This window comes from Electrophorus electricus, chromosome 10, assembly GCF_013358815.1.
Source record: "Electrophorus electricus isolate fEleEle1 chromosome 10, fEleEle1.pri, whole genome shotgun sequence".
Taxonomy (NCBI): domain Eukaryota; kingdom Metazoa; phylum Chordata; class Actinopteri; order Gymnotiformes; family Gymnotidae; genus Electrophorus; species Electrophorus electricus.
This window is the reverse complement of record NC_049544.1, coordinates 20,156,842-20,176,841: the sequence shown is the minus strand read 5'-3', so window position 1 is coordinate 20,176,841 and position 20,000 is coordinate 20,156,842. Positions and strand designations below refer to the sequence as shown.

At 42.5% G+C, this 20,000-nt stretch overlaps 1 protein-coding gene across 1 annotated transcript in view; it reads left to right on the top strand.

Moving 5' to 3' along the window:
- Positions 1–20,000, top strand: part of dnah5 (dynein, axonemal, heavy chain 5) — an 83,572-nt gene that overhangs the window by 14,081 nt on the left and 49,491 nt on the right. Inside the window, 30 exon segments of the mRNA XM_035530755.1 lie at positions 1–79; positions 445–660; positions 1,141–1,167; positions 2,049–2,156; positions 2,249–2,334; positions 2,496–2,817; positions 3,152–3,358; positions 3,898–4,069; positions 4,429–4,574; positions 5,073–5,235; positions 5,392–5,640; positions 6,134–6,330; positions 8,652–8,745; positions 9,281–9,423; positions 10,163–10,364; positions 10,743–10,978; positions 11,423–11,641; positions 12,191–12,253; positions 12,444–12,682; positions 13,028–13,268; positions 15,614–15,813; positions 16,478–16,526; positions 16,529–16,633; positions 16,833–16,848; positions 16,851–16,865; positions 16,868–16,994; positions 17,139–17,295; positions 17,441–17,653; positions 18,121–18,345; positions 19,317–19,486. The exon segment at positions 1–79 is cut by the window's left edge and continues 44 nt beyond it. Coding sequence (XP_035386648.1) covers positions 1–79; positions 445–660; positions 1,141–1,167; positions 2,049–2,156; positions 2,249–2,334; positions 2,496–2,817; positions 3,152–3,358; positions 3,898–4,069; positions 4,429–4,574; positions 5,073–5,235; positions 5,392–5,640; positions 6,134–6,330; positions 8,652–8,745; positions 9,281–9,423; positions 10,163–10,364; positions 10,743–10,978; positions 11,423–11,641; positions 12,191–12,253; positions 12,444–12,682; positions 13,028–13,268; positions 15,614–15,813; positions 16,478–16,526; positions 16,529–16,633; positions 16,833–16,848; positions 16,851–16,865; positions 16,868–16,994; positions 17,139–17,295; positions 17,441–17,653; positions 18,121–18,345; positions 19,317–19,486 — 4,686 coding nt within the window.

The following is a 20,000-nucleotide window of genomic DNA, read 5'->3' as shown; positions in this document are numbered from 1 at the left end:
AAATGGTTCAGCCACAATATGGGACCAGCCTCAGGATGTGGTAGCGGAGAAGCTCAGAGCAGCCATTCGTTTAAACCAGGTATTTTTATTTTATTTTTTATATATGCTGACCCAGGATCAGTTTCTTTTATCCCCCCAAAATTACAGCTGTCCTTATTTCAGTTTGCTTCCAGTTTTGTAATATAATTGCTACATGGCCTTTAATAAGTGTTAGAGAGTAAAATACCCCTTATCCATTTTCACAGTCTTAATGGGAAAATGGGATTCTGTAAAGGAACAAATGAATGATGGAAATTAAATGTACCTGCTAGCCCTCAAATGCCATTATGCAAATTACAGCATGCTGATTGGTGGCTGTTAGCTTTTTTCATTATCTCTGTATCCATGTCAGAATCTGTTTTCAAGGTTCAAGGTGTTCCTTTTCAAAGTAATGTCCTTCCTCAGGAATACCAGAAATATTTCCACCAAACAAAGCAGAAGCTGGAGCAGAGTCCCTCGGAACGGCAGTTCGACTTCAGCGAGATGTACATCTTCGGCAAGTTTGACACATTCCAGAGACGCCTCAGTAAAATCCTCGCCATGTTCAGCACCATCAACACATATTCCACCCTGCAAGACTCCAAAATCGAGGGCCTAGAAACCATGGCAACCAGATTTCAGGTACTACCTTTATGGTGTTTGAGAAAGGTTCGCCGGCACCTTTCAGATTGGCACGGATGAGAAATCTTTGATAGTGGTCTGCAAAGATTTGCTTTTGATATATCTTTTGAATGAAAGACTTTTGGAATCTTTGAAATGTTGATATGTCGTGCAGCATTTTAGCTACATTGTCTTCCTGGACAGGCTTGTTAAAAGATATGTGTGTTCTTTTCATTTTTAAGTTAAGCTAAATGCACTATATATTGCACACACTTTGCACATGCATACCAGGGGATTTATCCTCCTTGAGTTTAAGCCTGTAATGAACTGTAAAGAACAATGCTGTGCACTAATCGCTCATGTATTTTAAAAATGTTACATAAAGACTGAGGGCCTTTACAAAGAGACTGGCATCCACGATTTAACTTTTATGCCCTTTCTCCATTTAAGCATAGCAGCTAATTCTAAACATTTGTACTCTCTACTGCCCCCTGTGAACAGACCGTGGACATGCAAGGAAAATGGGAGGTAACCAGAGCAACAGGATGGCTTTCTATTGGTCTCTAAATGTAGTGCATGCCCCATCATATACCTCATGCATGTATCCCTGCATGTCCAGCTCTACCTAAAAGGACAAACCACTGGGACTCAGTTATAACATCATGTAACCTTTGGGTCATTAGCATTCATTTCATTGCCCCATCAAGCTGTAGAGTTCATTCCTTCTCCAGCCCATTTTGTTTCAGTGTCCATGGAAACAAAGTTGCAGAGGTACCTTGAAATGCACTGTACATTTTGCTCCAGGGGTGTTGAATAATTGAACAAACACCGATAAAGGTCTATTACTAACACCTGTCCTTTGCAAAAGTTGACAGCTTGTAACAGACGATGAATATTTCATACTAAGTTGTGCTTCTGAGCAATTACAGTTTTCTCAAGCATGTGCTTCAGCTTTGTGAAGGTCAGTTCCTCAGTGCTCATCTCTGTCACACTGGGGCTTCAGAGTGACTGCATGTGACCCTGGAGCCCAGATTGAGCACGATCCCATTATCAAACAAAGTCTCATTCAGGAATTTAAGGCAGTTTGAGTAACACTCTTTGGACTCCATTGACAAGAATGGTTAATTAATAAAGCATACATATAACATATTGAGGCTTAAATGTTTTACTTTTGTCCATATCATTGGCAGATGATTATTGCACAGAGTAACCAAGCTCACAAGCCCTTCCGACTGTGTAAAGTGCTGAGCTCTTAGTGTTGAAGTCGCTCTTTGTGAGTTTTTCTCCTCATCAACAACGCGCAGGAATTACCCTGCAGTGCTGTTAGACTGATGAGCAAGTCACAACCTTAGCCATACCAGGCATATGTACTGTGGGCATGGCGTGAAATACCTCTGGTCATTTTCCAGGCTATTGTGTTGACGATGAAAAGGAAGCAGTACAACTTCCTGGACCAGAGGAAGACCGACTTTGATCAGGACTACGAGGAGTTTTGTAAACAGACAGCTGAACTGCATGTGACTATCTCAGCAAACACGACTTCCATTGTAATGTTATGGCAGCAATTTGTGAATGGATCCTTTCATAACTCTATGCCATTTGGTTTTAGAATCAGCTCAGAACCTTCATGGACAACACATTTGACAAAATTCAGAGCACGGAGAGAGCTTTGAATGTTCTTAAGAAATTTGAAAGGTAAGGTATAATGTTATTACATGAATAACATAAGGAATCATCTGACCATACCCAGTTTGAGGCTCCCAATCAGGAAAGTCCTGTTTGTTCTTGGGAACCAAACACTAACCAGATCTGACATGAAGCACCTTCTGTCGTCTCCTTGAATTTACATTTTCCAGACTCTGCATCCCAGACCTGGGCATCAGTGAAAAGTATCAGAAGATCTTGCAGAACTATGGTCGTGACATCGAAATGGTGTCGCGCATCTACTCCAAGCAGAAGATAGATACGCCCGTTGCCCGAGACCTCCCACCCATTGCAGGGAGGATCCTCTGGGCCCGGCAGCTGTACCGACGAATCCAGGATCCCATGCAACTTATCCAGGAACATCGGGGCATCCTTAACACTCCTGAGGCCAAGCACATCATACGCAACTACAACCGAGTGGCCAAAGTGCTTCTGGAGTTCGAGGTGCTATACCACCGAGGCTGGATGTCACAGGTTGGCTCTTAAAGGAAGTCAGCTATGGTTGACATAGGGCTGGACCAATGTCTCAATTTGCTAAACCCATGTCAGTTTGAGGCGGCACCTCATGGCCAACCAGTGTTTGCTCGCTCTGAGTTTTTATTTATATAAAGTTATTTTTTTTCCAGAATGAGTTAAATTTTTTATCTTTGATTATTTACATTTTTGTATGTTATTACATTTTCTTTTTTGTGATGCTTCATTTTGAATGCAATCACTAAGAAATAGATTGTGGAATATAGCTAAGGTAAACATAACCTCTCTGAAACCGTCACATGCAGGTAAGAGTCTGCAATCCCTCTGTGTCTAGATCGAGATGGCAAGAATTGGTCTCCAAGCCTCTCTGCTGGTCAAGTGTCCAGACACCATGGAGCTATACGTCAACTTTGACCCCCAGATCCTGACTCAGATCCGCGAGACGGAGTGCATGAGCCGGATGGGTCTGGAGATTCCGCCGTTTGCCGCTGTCTTGAGGCAGAAGCAGGAGCTGCTCAAAAAGAACTACAACAAACTTCAGGTCGTGTTGGTCTGCATGTTCTCTTTTTTCTTTTTTTAAAAGCAAGGTGTAAAATCTATTTAAGAGAAAGAGCTCAAAGCAGATGGAGTGTATTTGTCATCAGAAACAAAAAAACAGTAGTACACGTCAGGCTGCTAGGCATGGATGTCGTTAGGCCTGTTTTAGGGGAGCTAGAGCCACTCCTAAATGTTCTTTAGCCCCCCCCAAAATAAGCATGCATTCTCATTAATTTTAATTTATTCAACCATGCCACTGTGTCTCCAAATTCACAATATACAGAGTTAAGGGGCACTAGGACCTGAGAGAGGTGTTGTCGATATACAACAGCCCTGAAACCTGAACCACAATTAGACCACCTTCACAAATCTCTATTGACGCCTCTACTATTCACTATCGTTCTGTAGAGCTTTAGTGACGTCCTTGCTTCTAGCCTAGCACTATTGCCAATGTAACCATCGGTATCGCAAAGACCACGAACCCTGAACCCTGTTGGGACTGCAGTATACATGTACCATGTCCACGTCATACACTCCTCTTAGATGGCACTGTCGGAGAACACCAGGGTGCGGGCAAAGATCCAGCCTGCTTTCGAGTCGCTCCTCGCCCCGCACGTGGCCAGAGTGGACGAGGCCATTCTGCCAGGTCTCACCTCCCTCAGCTGGGCCTCTCTGAACATCGACAAGTACCTCAGCCACATCAGCACCGCACTGGGTAACGAACCGCTCCGCCAGCTAGGCTGCACAGCGCACTCAGCATGGCACACAGCTCTGACTTGTGCAGCTGGCAGTGTGACGCATTACTCAAGGCACTTCTCATTACTTGACCTATTACACATATTACACTTTGGCACACTGGTAACCCAGATCTTTGGATATCCCTTGTAGTTGCCTCAGAAATTAGTATGAATCTAAAAGTAACCTTTTCCCTGGTTAAACCAAAGAACTGTTTGAAAACATTTCATACCTCAGCTCATTTGATGTTTAATTCAGCTGACAGAACAAGTTCTAATAGGGAAGCAAATATGGCCATCTGTCTGGCTCACATCCTTACTCTCCTCTGACTGAGTGCAGGGGATCTGGAGCTGCTCTTGGACCGGGCCAATGACCTGGTGCAGTTCCGGATCGACGCTGTCCTGCACGAGATGAGCAGCACCGTGCTGTGCACTCTGCCCGAGGACGAGCCTGCCACATGCGAGGAATTTGTGCAGACCACCAAGGCATGCCTGAAACAGCTGCAGGCTTCTACACCCCCATCTCCCCTACCTTTCTGCAGACCTCTCAGTAGACCTCTCAGTAGATTTCTCAGTAGACCTCTCAGTAGACCTCTCAGCAGACTTCTCAGTTAGACCTCTCAGTAGACCTCTCAGTAGATTTCTCAGTAGACCTCTCAGTAGACCTCTCAGTAGACCTCTCAGCAGACTTCTCAGTTAGACCTCTCAAAAGAACTCTCAGCAGACCTCTCAGCAGACTTCTCAGTTAGACCTCTCAGTAGACCTCTCAGCAGACTTCTCAGTACACGTTTGCAGGAATGCCTTGCTTCTCCAACCTTTAGTCATCAACCAATAAAAAGCATGTATTACATTTACACCAAACTGTTCCATTGTCTATTGCTCCTGCGTATTCCTTGCATGGTGCGAAGCATTTTCTAATCGTGCCGTGTGTTTTGGTGCCGGAGGCTAAACGAACTGACGCGGGGCCGTATGGTGTTGGCACAGGAGCTCTGCATTAAGGGGGCGCAGCTGCTGCACATGAAGAGCTCCCTGGTTGAGGAGGCGGCCAACGAGCTGATCAACATGCTGCTGGATTCCGAGCAGAAGGAGGAGGAGAGCGAGATGGAACGCGGGAGCGCAGCTGAGAGCAGGGCAGAGGACCGCGACGGTGAGGCCTGGTAGACCCTGTCCCAAGCCTTCTCTTTAAAATACGAAAGCAAGGATTGATGAGCATTAGTGACCACTACAGCGCGTTTTCGAGGTGGCGAAAATATGTACTTGGTGTATGATGTACTTTATTTTGAGCTCTGCGTCCTGTCTCCAGGAGAGGATGAGAACAGATCAGAGGGCCGAGTGTTTTCTCGTAACACCCTGGCACCCAGCATTGGGCCTTTGTCTCCGCTGGCGAGGAAGAGGAAGAAGAGGGATATGTCGGAGGTGATGGAGGAAGAGGCCAAGGAGCTGCTGTCGTACTTCAATCACCGGAACATAGATGCGCTACTGCGCCTGACCCGCAACACGCTGGAGGCCCTGCGCAGGCGCATCCACGCCTCCTCGCTCATGCACTTCCTGGGTCAGTGATGGTACTTCCTGTCCAAGTTGGTTGGACAGGAATATGTAAGCTGCTGAAAAGGGTCATTGGGAGATTGTGGGTTTACCGACATACATTTATAGACAGCAAGTGGCTTGAAGTATTCCTCATTGGGTTTTATTGTGTGCAGTAGTCGAGTTGTAGAATATTGTTGGTTAATCGTTATTGTGAAACAATTCTATCATAGAAGGCTGCAATATGCAATTATGTCCACTAACAAATCATGCTTTTTTAAATTTTGTGCTATTGCCTACGCACACAATAGCGCAGAATTAAAAAAAAATATATGAAAGTTTTCCAGACGAAAGCTGTTTTGGAAAATAATCATTTACATGATCCCACAAACATATCCCAGCCATGTGAATTAGACTGGGCTTGGATCTCCATAGGCTTGGGGCCTTTGAACTGATGCCAGTGGAGATGCTATCCCAATACTTCCACAACACTGAAGTCCATTTCTCACGGCACTCTGCAGCAGAGGCCGACTCTCCCAACAGGCAAAAGGGCAGCAGTCAGCAGCCCATCTTCAGAGCTGGAGTGTGTCTGTCCATCCCCAACGTCATTGTGGTTCCAGGGCTGGACGAGGTCCAGCAAGCCCTGAACAAAGCTGTGGAGTGTGTCGTCAGTGTCAGCAAGGGAGTTGGTCAGTGGAGCAAAGAGAGAATCTCTAAGGTAACATCAATTGATCCCCTTCTGTTTTCATGGGTAGAACGCAAATGACAAAAAATCATCTATTGGTCATAATGGTGTGTTAGTGTAGCTATATCAACATGACGTAGCAGTTTTAACACTTTAGTAAATTGTCAGTCACAGTTGATAAGGTTAACTGGTGTGCCAATGTATCAATTTTAACTCATTTATTAATGATTTAATAATTCAGTATCAACTCATGAAAGTCACCAGTTCAATATGTGATTATTTCTTGTCTAACAAACATTAGAATATCCCTCTTGACTCACAGACGTAATAACTAATGTATGTTTATTGTGTAAACAGAGACAGAAAACCATGCATGAAAATCTTTGCCTAAGATTCTACTAATGGAGTTCACTAGGATATCTATTGTAAACAGACATAACATCATAACTAACCAGTTAATCCTAATGATTTGTGGCAAACCAAAGTAGCTAACTGCTAATAAGAGAAAGAGAAAATATGAACTAAAGGAAAACAAGTTTTCAAGTAACCTGTGAGAAGGACAAGCCAGTCTACTTATCCAAGAAAGAACGACCAACAAAGAAAATGTATTAACCACATTCCCTCCAGATTTGGAGGGAAAGAACGTGATTAAACGTATAACCGGAAGACTCAAGAGAAACAGGGAAAACTGTTGCGAAACATCTGCTGGGAGAACTAATTATTGGACTGAGGAGGCTGCACTGCACAGGGGAGGAAAGAGTTATCTAATTTAGAGTTATCTAATTTAGAGTTATCTAATTTAATACATTTAGTAGACACTCTTATCCAGAGCAACTTACAAAAGTGCTTTGTCATTTATTCAGTGGTTAAGGTACTTGACTAATAATCAGAAGGTTGCCAGTTCAAGCCCAATCACAGCTAGGCTGCCACTGAGCCCTGAGCAAGGCCTTTAACCCTCAATTGCTCAAGTTGCTTTGGATAAAAGTGTCAGCTAAATGCTGTAAAAGTAAATACCAATGAACTAGAATACTGTTGAAATACAGGGATCAATGCTGATGTCTAGAAGTGCAAAATACATAAGCTCTATCTTAAACAATAAGTACTAGAGTTTTAGTCAACATCAGTGCAATAAAAATACCCTACCCATAAGTACTAGTTTCAGTTAGATAAGAGCAGGGTCAGTGGTCATTTCAATATTTCACAATAGATGGGTCTTCAGTCTGTGTTTGACATGAGATTTGCATCTTTCTAACCACTTAGCAAGAATCTATTGACTCAAACAAAAAGTTTGAGCAAAAAAAAGTTGTTTTCATGATGGGAGGAAAAGAATTCCCGTAGGACACTCCAGTAAGATCCACCATGAATCAATTAAAACCAAGACAATCATACTTTTACTATGAATTTCTACCTTATGGTCTTAGAATTACATTTGTAAAACTAAGAATCAAACCCTTGGATTTGTGGAGCAATTGCATAATCATCTTAATTTCTTTCCTAGAAGTTCCTGTCTTTAATACACCTTGTCTAATTCGTTCATATATGATTTCTAGGAAACACAATTAGGAATGGTTAACAATTTGTTTACAATAAACATGCAGTAAGCAACATAAAAATGAACTGATCAGGCTGAATAATGCAAATTAATAAAGAACAGCTAATGAACAGAATAATGAAACAATGGGCAGAAATAATAGGAGCAAACATCACAATTACATTAGATTACATTAATATAGCCGTACATTAAGGGCTGATTACCATTTGAAATCATAGTGGGTTAAATTACAAGTTGTTACTTTGTGATTCTGTGGGAAAGCAAAACATATAGATCTGTGGAATGAGAAAAATCGGTTGTCCTGGTAAGGGTTTGAATCTGAAGGATTTTATGGTCACAGTTCCTTGAAGTACTATTACCTTACCAAGCTGGTAAGAGCTGGGGTTTTTATGACCCCTAAGAGGAGGGGGCAGGGTCAGAGAGCTAGACCTGTCCATGGCTCGGTAGTGAGAGAAAGCCCACCCTTACCAGGTCAGAGTTTCATCAGAGGAATTATTTGTAGTCTATCTTCACTTCAAAGAATACACAGTGTTATTCATTCTAGATATGTAGCCTAGTTGTCAAAGCTGGATATTAAGTTAGCCAGCCTACCATAATCTAGAAAGGTCCTCTTTAGCCACTGAATCTAATTCTGACATATCCATGTAATGCACTTTCTGGGATTAGAAGTTCATAGAGGGTACCAGTGGGGTAGACCCACTCCTCCTTAACTTACGAAGCATGAAATGGGTCTCGGACATGACTGAAGGTGGTAATAAACTAAAGGTTCGATATCTGTCTCATCTGCTTTGTGCTGCCCCAGAGGAAGATGAGTGAGAGGCGCCTGGCGACGCTGAGGCAGGATGGCACAGACAGCGACTCGGAGGAGAGCCAGACCACGCACCGCAGTTTCGCCGGTATGTCATCTTGTTGCGTACTCCAGCAGGGCTGATCCAAGGTCAGACTGGAAGTGCCATTCATAATAGCTGCTTACAGAGCTACAACTCCTATCAACTGTTGCAAAACAATTAACGCAGGTGGAACAGATCAAAAGTTGAAAATGTCCATAGAAACTGATAGCAGTTCTCATCGCACTGATGTCTTATGTAAGATCAGTAATGACCTTCCCATGATGTAGACTGCCACTTCCTGTCCTGTGAGACTGATCTGGATACAGGAATACAGCAGCGTTTTTCCATGTGCAGTAACCCAAACCCTAGCTCTGTGGTTCTCAGCTACACTCACCCCCCACCCCCCCAAGACAGATTAAGAAGGTCTCTCCAAAGTTTTACTTTAAATCAGGAAACTGAGATTTATTGTTTACTCGAAAACCTCCCTCTCCTCATAGTTCATAGTTTTTATTTTTTGGTTCAAACTAGCAGCACTTAAACACATAGTCAAAGAAGGGCAACGTAAATCTAAAAATGAGAGATGGTTGTTTCGATTTGTTAGATAGCAGCAGTTCTGACATCTCGGCTTCAGCAAACCAGGCCATTCCACTCCAAGTCAAGAACTATTACAAAAGCGTCTCGGAGAACAAGGAGATCGTCAAGCTGGTGTCTGTGCTTAGCACCTCCATCAACTCCACAAAGAAGGTATGGTGCTCTTATCTGCAGAGATCAGTGTCCACACTGCAGAGATCAGTGTCCACACCACAGAGATCAGTGTCCACACCACAGAGATCAGTGTCCACACTGCAGAGATCAGTATACACACTGCAGAGATCAGTATACATACCACAGAGTTCAGTGTCCACACTGCAGAGATCAGTGTCCACACCACAGAGATCAGTATACACACCGCAACGAACAGTATACACACCGCAGAGATCAGTATACACACTGCAGAGAACAGTATACACACTGCAGAGAACAGTAGCTGCACTGCACAGATAAGTGTCCACATTGCACAGATAAGTGTCCACACTGTGGTCAACAGTATACACACTGCAGTGAACAGTAAATATTCTGCAGAGAAGTGTCCACACTGCAGAGATCCTAGTTTCCATGCACTTTCAGTATCACCATGCGGCCTGACTGTACTGTACAATAAGGCTGTACATATTTTGTTTTGTTTTTTTATCAGCTAGACATTCCTGATTGCACATTTATGCAGCTGAATTATTTAAATAATAAAATCATTGATAATCATAGCAACTGTTGTGCCAGGAAGACTGTAGAAGAAAAGAAAATAAATCGTGAGTTTGAAAGGGGTGAATGTTTTTTTACATCTCTGGAGGTATTTAGTTCACTAAATCACTTAGACTTGCTTTTTGATGCCTGCAATGTGTCTGTGATGAGGAGCTTGACAGGAGTGATGCTCTTCCTGCTACAGGAGATGGTGAGCACCCTGGACCGCTTCAACCGATACCAACACATCTGGAGGAAGGACCGGGAGAGTGCCATCCGCAGGCTCACCCAGCGAAATGCTCTGCTGTCAGAATTCGAGTCTCAGATCCTGTACTACCGGGACCTGGAGTGTGAGATCAATGCCGAGCCTGAGTTTATCACTGTGGGAGCCCTGGCACTCTATACTGGTAAGCTTTCCTAGCTGGTGGGCGGGCTGGCTGGCTCGGGACATGGCTCAGCCCTAATCCTATCACTGCTAGCACCATTTCAAGTGCTATCCCAGTTTCGAACAGCCACTATAAAGCAAGTTGGAGAATAAAACTCGAAACATAGGGCAGCTCACTGTTTGATGTAGACCTTAATGCAGTCCCATCCCAGTCAGAAGTACTAAGTTTGGAATAAAACCTTTTTTTTTTTTTTGCTATAATATTTTTAGCGTTTTGAGTTTAGAAAATAACAATCATCCCATTTTTAATGCTTTATGTTACAGACTGTATCTTGATTTTTTGAACTCTGCAAAATGCATTGTCGGTTTGAAAGTAATGGCATTTACCCACTTTTATCAGCCGACCTGAAACTGGCCCTTACTGCTGAGACTAAGAGCTGGATGGTGGACTTCGGTCATCACTGCAACAGAAAGTACCGCACTGAGATGGAGCAGATCTTTACATTTGTGGATGAGGCAAGCAAGAAGCTGAACCGGCAGATCAAAGACCTGGATGACATTCGTGTTGCCATGGCAGCACTCAAAGAGATCAAGGAACATCAGATCGCCATAGACTTCCAAGTGGTGCCCATTGAGGTAAACAAAACTCTGCAATAGATAATTCTAGAAGTGGGAAAAACTATGTCATGTTTTTATTGATTTTCACTGATGTTTTACTACATGTTCATATCATTCATAGAAATTTCAGAGCATGCAAATTATGTTTATAATATCGTTACCTCATGCATGACTTCATGGGTCTTCAAACCCTGTTCATGTTTAAAACAACACCTCTCTTTTGCAGAAATAGGACTTTTCAGGTCAGACAAGCTCAGTGTCCACTGAAGACAAGAGATTGTGTTACATAGTGTTTTGAACAATTTTTAATTGGCTTGAGCAACAATTATACCTCATTACATAGAAAATCTCTAAGAGCTACAATATTATATTCAACCTGAAATTTTACACGAGGCTTCAACAGCACACTGGCAGTATTTTTCTGCCATTTAATTGGCCTGATTGGGATTCTTGTCTCTGCAGGAGTCCTACGCCATGCTGCATAAGTTCGAGCTCTTGGTGGCCAAAGAAGAGATGGAGAAGGTTGACACGCTGCGCTATGCATGGGAGAAGCTTCTAGTGCGCAGCATTGAAGTGCAAAATGAGCTTATCTCCCTGCAGCCCAACTTCAGGGGGGAACTGATCGCAAACGTGCGAACCTTTGTGGACGACTGCAAGCACTTCTACCAGGACTATGAGAAGGTCAGGGCTTTGGAGGCTCTTGAGGCCACTTTATGTGGTTTTGGTTTCTTCTATTCTAGGTGGAAAATTTACTTTTAAAGCATTTGGGAGAGTCTTACATATTTACCAGGGTGACAGTACACACACTCATTGGGAATTGAACCCATGACCTTGGTAGTGCTAGCAACATGCTCTAACTGTGCTTCCCTGGTGAGCTCAGTGGTAGCCTGCTCAGTGGTTAAGGTACTTGACATGTAATCAGAACGCTGCCAGTTCAAGCCCCACCACTGCCAAGTTGCCACTCTTGGGCCCCTGAGCAAGGTCCTTAACCTGCAACTGCTCAAATTGTGTTCAGTCAGAATTGTAAGTCACTTCGGATAAAAGTGTCAGTTAAATGATGGAGTGAAATAAGTAAAAGTACTGTGTGCTCATGCTCTGGGTGGTTGTAAGCAGAAAGATTGAAAAGCAGGGCAAACTAACCATGAAGGAGAACATACAGAAACTAGTCTGGTAAATGTACAATATTGTCTAGCTTTCATGGCAATTAATCCCCTTTTTGTTTGTTCCTAGGATGGTCCGATGGTGCTTGGCCTGGCTCCACAGGATGCAAGTGACAGACTCATTATGTTTCAGGTACAGTGGACTGACCCATCTACTGGACATGTTCACTATTATATAGCTAAGAACTTGCCTACAGTGAAACTATGTTTTAGGGCATTTGCAGTATGAGGAATAGCACTAGTTTGCCCTCTCATAACGCGTATTGTGATATTGATAATCATCTAAAGAATCATGGTTATTATCGAGCATGTCTTTGCTGCAGAACCGTTTCGATAACCTCTACCGCAAATACATCACCTTCACCGGGGGAGAGGAGCTCTTCGGTCTGCCTGTTACCCAGCATCCTCAGCTGTTGGAGATCCGGAAGCAGCTTTCTCTGCTCCAGAAGCTCTACGGCCTCTACAACAACGTCATAGATACCGTCAACAGCTATTACGACATCCTCTGGGCTGACGTCCACATTGAAAGAATCAACAATGAACTCGTGGACTTCCAGACCCGGTGAGTGTTATGAAATGGAACACAGTTTCTCTATGGTAATCATGTAATTAATAAGTTGAATTGAAAATGATAAATGTAGGAAGGGATTCCAATTTCTCTGCCCAAGTCTGGGTAATCAGACAGCCTTCTCTTAACACGTATTCAATCTCCGGTGCTCAAAACGGACTTAGCATAGTACCTGTACATGTAGCATAGTACTTCTGATTCACTTAAAAATTAAGGTTTTGAGGACAAATATTATCCCTTTGTTTTTGGAAAGCAAACACTTGCTCCCTGTAAAATAGTTGACAGGTTGTCTCAATCAGCAGTGATCCGGCATTTCTTTCCCTTCTGTCCACCCGGCAGGTGCCGCAAGCTGCCCCGCGCCCTGAAAGAATGGCAGGCCTTTTTGGATCTGAAAAAAACCATTGATGAGTTCAGTGAGTGCTGCCCCCTACTGGAGCTGATGGCCAACCGGGCCATGATGACACGGCACTGGAAGAGGATCACTGAGGTCACAGGCCACACCTTCGAGGTGGAGACGGACACCTTCAAGCTGCGCAACATCATGGAGGCTCCGCTCCTCAAGTACAAAGAGGAAATTGAAGTGGGTCTTAGGTTAAAGTTCATTCTGCAGAATAAATCAGTGCCATCATACCTGCCACAGGCCCTGTTATAATGCGAAAATGCCACGTCATTGTATGTGGGGGTCACGTAAGGTCTGTGAAGAGAAGTAGTTTTCAGGTTAATTTTGGTTCTGAATCTTGTAATCACTGGTGTTTAATGTAAATAACAGGACACATATTCATATGTACTAAAAGTCAGTACATTGATAGTACATTTCATTAAAGGCTAAACAGCAGCTAGCAAGCCACTCTGAAGATTTAAACTGTAGATCTTTACTAAATAGCTAGTAAATAGCTAGTAACAGTTAGTAAAGTTGTTCAGGAAAAATGCTTAAAATGTGAAAAATGTTTGAGTAAAAACAGCGAATAATTATATCACAGATGGTGGTGAGATTGTTGAGAATGTTGCTTAAGGGCCAACTCATGGCAACAACACAGAAAAACTGATGATTTAGAAAGGATATGTTCAGCTGGTTTTGTAGAATATCTGTAAGATACTATTCCCTGAATGAGAAAGTATGTCTAAAACAACAGCATATGTAACATTTCAGTGCATGAAAAAGTGCAGGTGTACTTTCTGTGAGACAATGTTAACCTTTTCCCCATATAGTGCAAACAAAGACATTGTTATTATTATTAATGATAATAACAATAATAATAATAAGAAGAATTATAAATAATTACTAGACAGAAGGTTAGATGGATTAATAATATACCTATCAACGATAAAACAGTGCAAGTACTTTATATAAATATTAATATAAAAACTAATACAGTCAAATATATCATTATATGTAAATCAAAACGCTAAGATGGCAAGCTTCATTGGGAGTGTTGATTCTACTAAACAACTGCAAAGCTGTGAAAAGCCAGATGGGTGTACAATTTGGTTTTTAAATACTGTGACAGTATCAGAGCAGTGGGTGGTTTGAGAAGAGTTCCACAGTTTAGCAGCTACAGTAGAGAAAGCTCCGCCCCCAGCTGTCTATTAGTGTCCAGGGTGGGCGAGGTGATCAGAGTCTGCAGATTGGAGGCAGTGTGCAGATCTGTAAAGCTGTAGTCAGTTGATTAAGTTAACTGGGGCTGAGTTATGGAAAGACTAGCAGGTCAGAAGGGGAATCTTGAACCTGACTCCATACGTAACAGGGAGCAATGAAGCTTTTGCAGGATGAACGTGATGTGCTTCCACTTGTCCGTTTTTCCACTTGTCTACTTGCCCACTTGGTGATTTAGCCTAAAAGTACATTTGGATTTCACCAAGCTATAAATAAAAATGAAAGCCATGTTTCTGTATGATTAGTCTGAGTGGTAGCAGTTAAAGAGTAAACACCACTGGTTCAGAGAAGGAACTTTAAGGAAAACATTGCTGGGGTGGGCCTGCACAACACATACTATGCTATATTTATATAGTATATATACATACACATACTTGTGCATGTGTGTTTACACACATATAGTATATGTAAATACACATACTATATTTAGACAGGTCTGTTTTAAACCAGCCCAGATGGCTGAAGATCATTGAGGATGAGGATATCTGCTCTGCTAGCAGAATCAAGTTGGTCATTCTTGCCATTGCTGTGTTGGTACTGTGCTTGTCTCTGAAATTAGAGATGTCTCTGAGATCAGGAAGAATAAATCTCTTCCTGATCTCTGCACAACTCTGCCACCTTCTTTTCCAGCCCGATAAAATATTGGTAGATGACTAGATTATTCATTTTCAGCATGGCGCACTGCAATGTCTGGTGTTCTCTTTCATGATAGCTTCTTGTGAGTTTTGCTGTTAAATGTTTCAAGGCTCATGAAAGCATGAACCTCCTGGTAACTTGGCAGAACTTTAAGAAGTTTTAAGAACTGAACAGCTCTTGAATAATTTCATCTATTTCAAACTGAGGACATATTGATAATATTGAGGATTATTGGGGCACTATACCTATTGTATTATGATGACTAAGTATATAGACCATTATATATAGTCCAGTCTATAGTCATTTTAGTATCTTGTGTTTGAGTGGATAGTCCATGTTAACTGACTGTTTCCTATTGAATCTTGTCTGTGTTGATCCCACTAAGGCAAATTTCTATGTCATGTAGGCATGGCAATAAAATATTGAGTTTTTGACCTTGAATTTTAGTCTTTAAATGTTCAGTTACCAACAGTAATGACCTTATTCATGACCCAAAATGGGAATCTAGGAGAACCTCTAATGTCATGTCCATTCACGTCTCGGCACATTCTATGCAACTATGTATAGTTTACATAGAATTTCTCCTGCCGCTTTTCCCTTTTTGGTGATGTAATGTTACTTGTACATTGCAATAGGACATCTGTATTAGTGCCGTGAAAGAGCGAGACATCGAGCAGAAGCTAAAGCAAGTGATGGCCGAGTGGGACAACAAGACCTTCACCTTTGCCCAGTTCAAAACCCGTGGTGAACTGCTGCTGCGTGGAGACAGCACCTCTGAGATCACCAGCAACATGGAGGACAGCCTCATGGTCCTAAGCTCTCTAATGAGCAACAGGTAAATCACTCTGCAGGTCTCAATTCCAGCTCTGCTCCTGGAGATCTACCACCCTGTGGAGTATAATTACAGCCCTGGTCTTGGAGACCTACCACCCTGTGGAGTATAATTACAGCCCTGGTCTTGGAGACCTACCACCCTGTGGAGTATAATTACAGCCCTGGTCTTAGAGACCTACCACCCTGTGGTATATAGCTCCAGCTCTGATCTATCACTCTACAGATTTCAGTTTACCACCCTGTGGAGTACAGTTCAAACTCTGTTCCTGGAAATCTACTGGGTTGCTGAGTTTAAATCCAACCTTGTTACTGAAGATCTGTGTCCTGGCAGAGTAAATATTTATGTGGAACAGATTTACTTTGATGGCTGAGGTGTCCCCTACTCACATATCAAAGAGCAGCCAACATTACTGCACAAATTGTGGCTGCATACTATGTCTGCACTTTTATGCTCTCATGACTTTGTTAACATCAAATACAACAATTCAGTAACAAACTATCCGACTATATTGAATAACATAATTAACAAGCATCTGGGTCTTTTAAAAATATAAATTATATGTATAAAATAACATGGAATGTAAAATCCCATTCTCTTCACATTTGCCTCATTTGCACCTGAAATTACACTGAATAACTTTCTTAACAAAAACTAATTTCTTCAGGTATAACACCCCATTCAAGGCTCAGATCCAGAAGTGGGGTCCAAAATTTGTCCCAACACCACAGACATCATTGAGAACTGGATGACTGTGCAGAATCTCTGGCTCTACCTGGAGGCAGTGTTTGTAGGTGGAGACATAGCCAAACAGCTTCCTAAGGTGCCTAGTTCCCTTACTTTTTCTAAGGTATTCCATTGCATACATATTAGCAGGTTTAGGTTCAAAACATCCAAATCTCCTGGCAGGGTTTTGCAGGAAAGTCTACTGAATTCCCGAAGATCATAACATTTTAAAGCTTCTGTGAAACTTTCTGGCTCATGGATTAGTCAGTGATTGTTTTGCCCCTCCTGTGCTCCAGGAGGCTAAGCGCTTCTCCACATCGATAAGTCCTGGTGAAGATCATGACCCGGGCCCACGAGATGCCCAATGTAATACAGTCCTGTGTGGGGGATGAGACCATGGGTCAGCTCTTGCCTCATATTCTTGAGCAGCTAGAGATTTGCCAGAAATCTCTCACTGGGTACATATCCCACCCTGCATTCAGCCCTTTACATGCATTGCTGTGTGGAGACTTTAGTGGAAACTTACAGATTAATTCAAGTTCTTTCATTACTAGTGGTTTTCACATCTGTCGGCTGTGCTAACTTGTCAATTTTGGTTGAAGGTACCTGGAGAAGAAGCGGCTACTCTTCCCGCGTTTCTTCTTCGTGTCGGATCCAGCTCTGCTGGAGATCCTGGGTCAGGCATCTGACTCTCACACCATCCAGGCTCATCTGCTCAACGTCTTTGACAATATCAAATCCGTTCGTTTTCATGACAAGGTAATGCCACTTCCAAACTTTTTGCAGTGAGTCAGAGAAGATTAGGCCATACTCTGACAGCTTTGCTATATTCTTCAAAACCAAGCAGATGATTTTTGGTGAAAATCTTGGAAATATGGAATACTGCTGCATGTCTTTGTCCTAGATGTATGACCGAATCCTATCCATATCATCACGTGAGGGGGAAACTGTGGACTTGGACAAGCCAGTGACAGCTGAGGGCAACGTGGAGGTGTGGCTCAACGCCCTCCTGAAGGAGTCCCAGAGGTCTTTGCATCTCATCATTCGTCAGGCAGCCATGGCCATTCAAGACTCTACCTTCCAGCTTATTGACTTCCTGGAGTCCTTCCCTGCGCAGGTACTCAGGGACAAACCCACAACTCAGTGACATTATTGGAATAACCATGATTTTTGTCTCAAATTCCCAATCAGGATTTTTCAAGACAATGGCATGGACATCTCTAACTATCACTAACTTCACTAATTAAAGGAAGCATAAATGTAAATAGTGTATGTTAGAGTAAGTGAGCTATTATAGCATTGTTCCTAAACTACAAAAACAGGCCATGTCAGTTGCAGAAATTTTATAATTATGTGCTTAAAGGTATCATTTATCTAAAATTGATCTTGTGCTGGGACTGCTAATCTTCATTATAAGCATTTTTTTTTCTTCATCAAACTGCCCCTATAAGTGTTGGGATGACTCAAGAACCCTCTGCAAAAAAATATCTTAAATGTTTAAGTGGAGTATATGAATTCCCCACTGATGCAAAAGCAGTGTTCGTTAGGCCATTTTAACCAGATCATGTCCCTTCTGTTGCATAGGTAGGTTTGCTGGGCATCCAGATGATCTGGACGAGGGACTCAGAAGAGGCCTTAACCAATGCTCGGTTTGACCGCAAAATCATGACCAAAACCAACCAGTCTTTTCTGGAGCTCCTCAATACCCTCATTGACATGACCACAAAGGACCTGGACACAGTGGAACGTACCAAATACGAAACACTAATCACCATTCATGTGCATCAGAGGGACATCTTTGATGACTTGGTGAGTAAATAAAAGTAGATTTAGATTCTGAAACCACAGGCTTTCTATGGAAACTGATCCAGATGCATGAATTTCAGTGTGGGAGTTTTTGAAATAAAGTTCAGAACATTTTGGCATTATTTATATCCAGTGTTAGATGTGAAAGACTTTGGGTTCTTTGTCAAGCCTTTCTTTACTGTGCTATTCACAAAGTAGTATTGCACACCACTCTGTTTCTATCTGCCAGCTGAAGGATCTGTGTGAAAAAGAAAGTACGTGAGCATTGGGGTCTCAGAAGCCTCAAAACCTTTGCCAAATAAACATTTGTTTTTATAGCTAAACAATAGCTAAAAAGCATTCTAGCTAGTGACTGCCAGCTGAATTACCCCGTGTCCTATTTCAAATATAACATGACACTCCTCAGTGTTTTGAACAGAAGCCATATTAGCTGTTCTGCGTTATGTACGTTTCATCTTGCACAGACTTTGTAGTAGCAGTCAAATGGGCCCGTCTCCTGCTCTTTTAGAACTGAGTTCCAAATTTCACAAAGAAATGAGTTTTTCAGAGTTGCATTTCAGTATTCTGGATCTTACTCAAGGACATATGTTTTTGTTTGAGTTCATATATTTATTGGATTTTGATCATGCAGATTTGTTTTCTGCTGCTTTGCATACTGACTGTACACATGATTGATTGCTTGGCCTTTGCATTGGTTTACCAACAAAGGCTTGGAAGTCTGAAAATATATCTGGAAACCTAAAGGCACACAATCATCCACAAGCACTAATTTTTAGTAACATTGAATAAAAACTCCTGTGTACCATTTTACCGTTGTAACACTTTTTAATGTAATCAGACTCCTTAGGGAGATTATCACTGTCAAGGTTTTGAGCCATAACTGGGCTGCCACTAGTGTTCATTGATGGTTGGTATCACTTGTAATCATTTCTTCTAAATATTTGGTCAGCGAGTCTCTGTTTTTCTCCGTCCAGTGTCGTTTGCACGTAAAAAGCCCTGCCGACTTCGAATGGCTGAAGCAGTGTCGATTCTACTTCAATGAGGACTCGGACAAGCTGTTGATCAACATCACGGATGTGGGCTTCGTGTACCAAAATGAATTCCTCGGCTGCACCGATAGACTGGTTATCACGCCGCTCACAGGACAGGTGGACCCTGGGACCAATACACCTGTTTCTCTTCACCCCGTACTAGACCTGCTTAAATTACATTGTTTCCAAAAACTACATGCTGTCACCCCCCCAGCAGGTACCGAGCCAGCCCTCAAAGATCACGCACGCCAATCACAGTGCACCTCGCCTTCCCTGGTCCCAATCACTGGTTTATTGAGTTATCTCCTTCACCTGTCCCTCATTTATCACCCCTCTGTTTAATCACCACAAGTGGCAGTGCTCCGCAGTGATGTGATCTGGCCTTCCTGTCAGGCTGTGCTAAGCTCCTGCCATATGTGCCAGGCAGAGGCTTTACTTTGTGATCTTTATCTCTGATGCTTTGAGTTCATCACTTGCACTTTGCTCCTGACCTCATCATGTCACACGTGCACGCTCGTTTTGTCTCCTTGAGCAGTCCAACTCCATGTTGGTATATTTCGGCATAAACTAAGATCTATGAGTGCTGCATATTTTTTCCCAAGCAAGTCAGCAGCATAATAGTGGGAT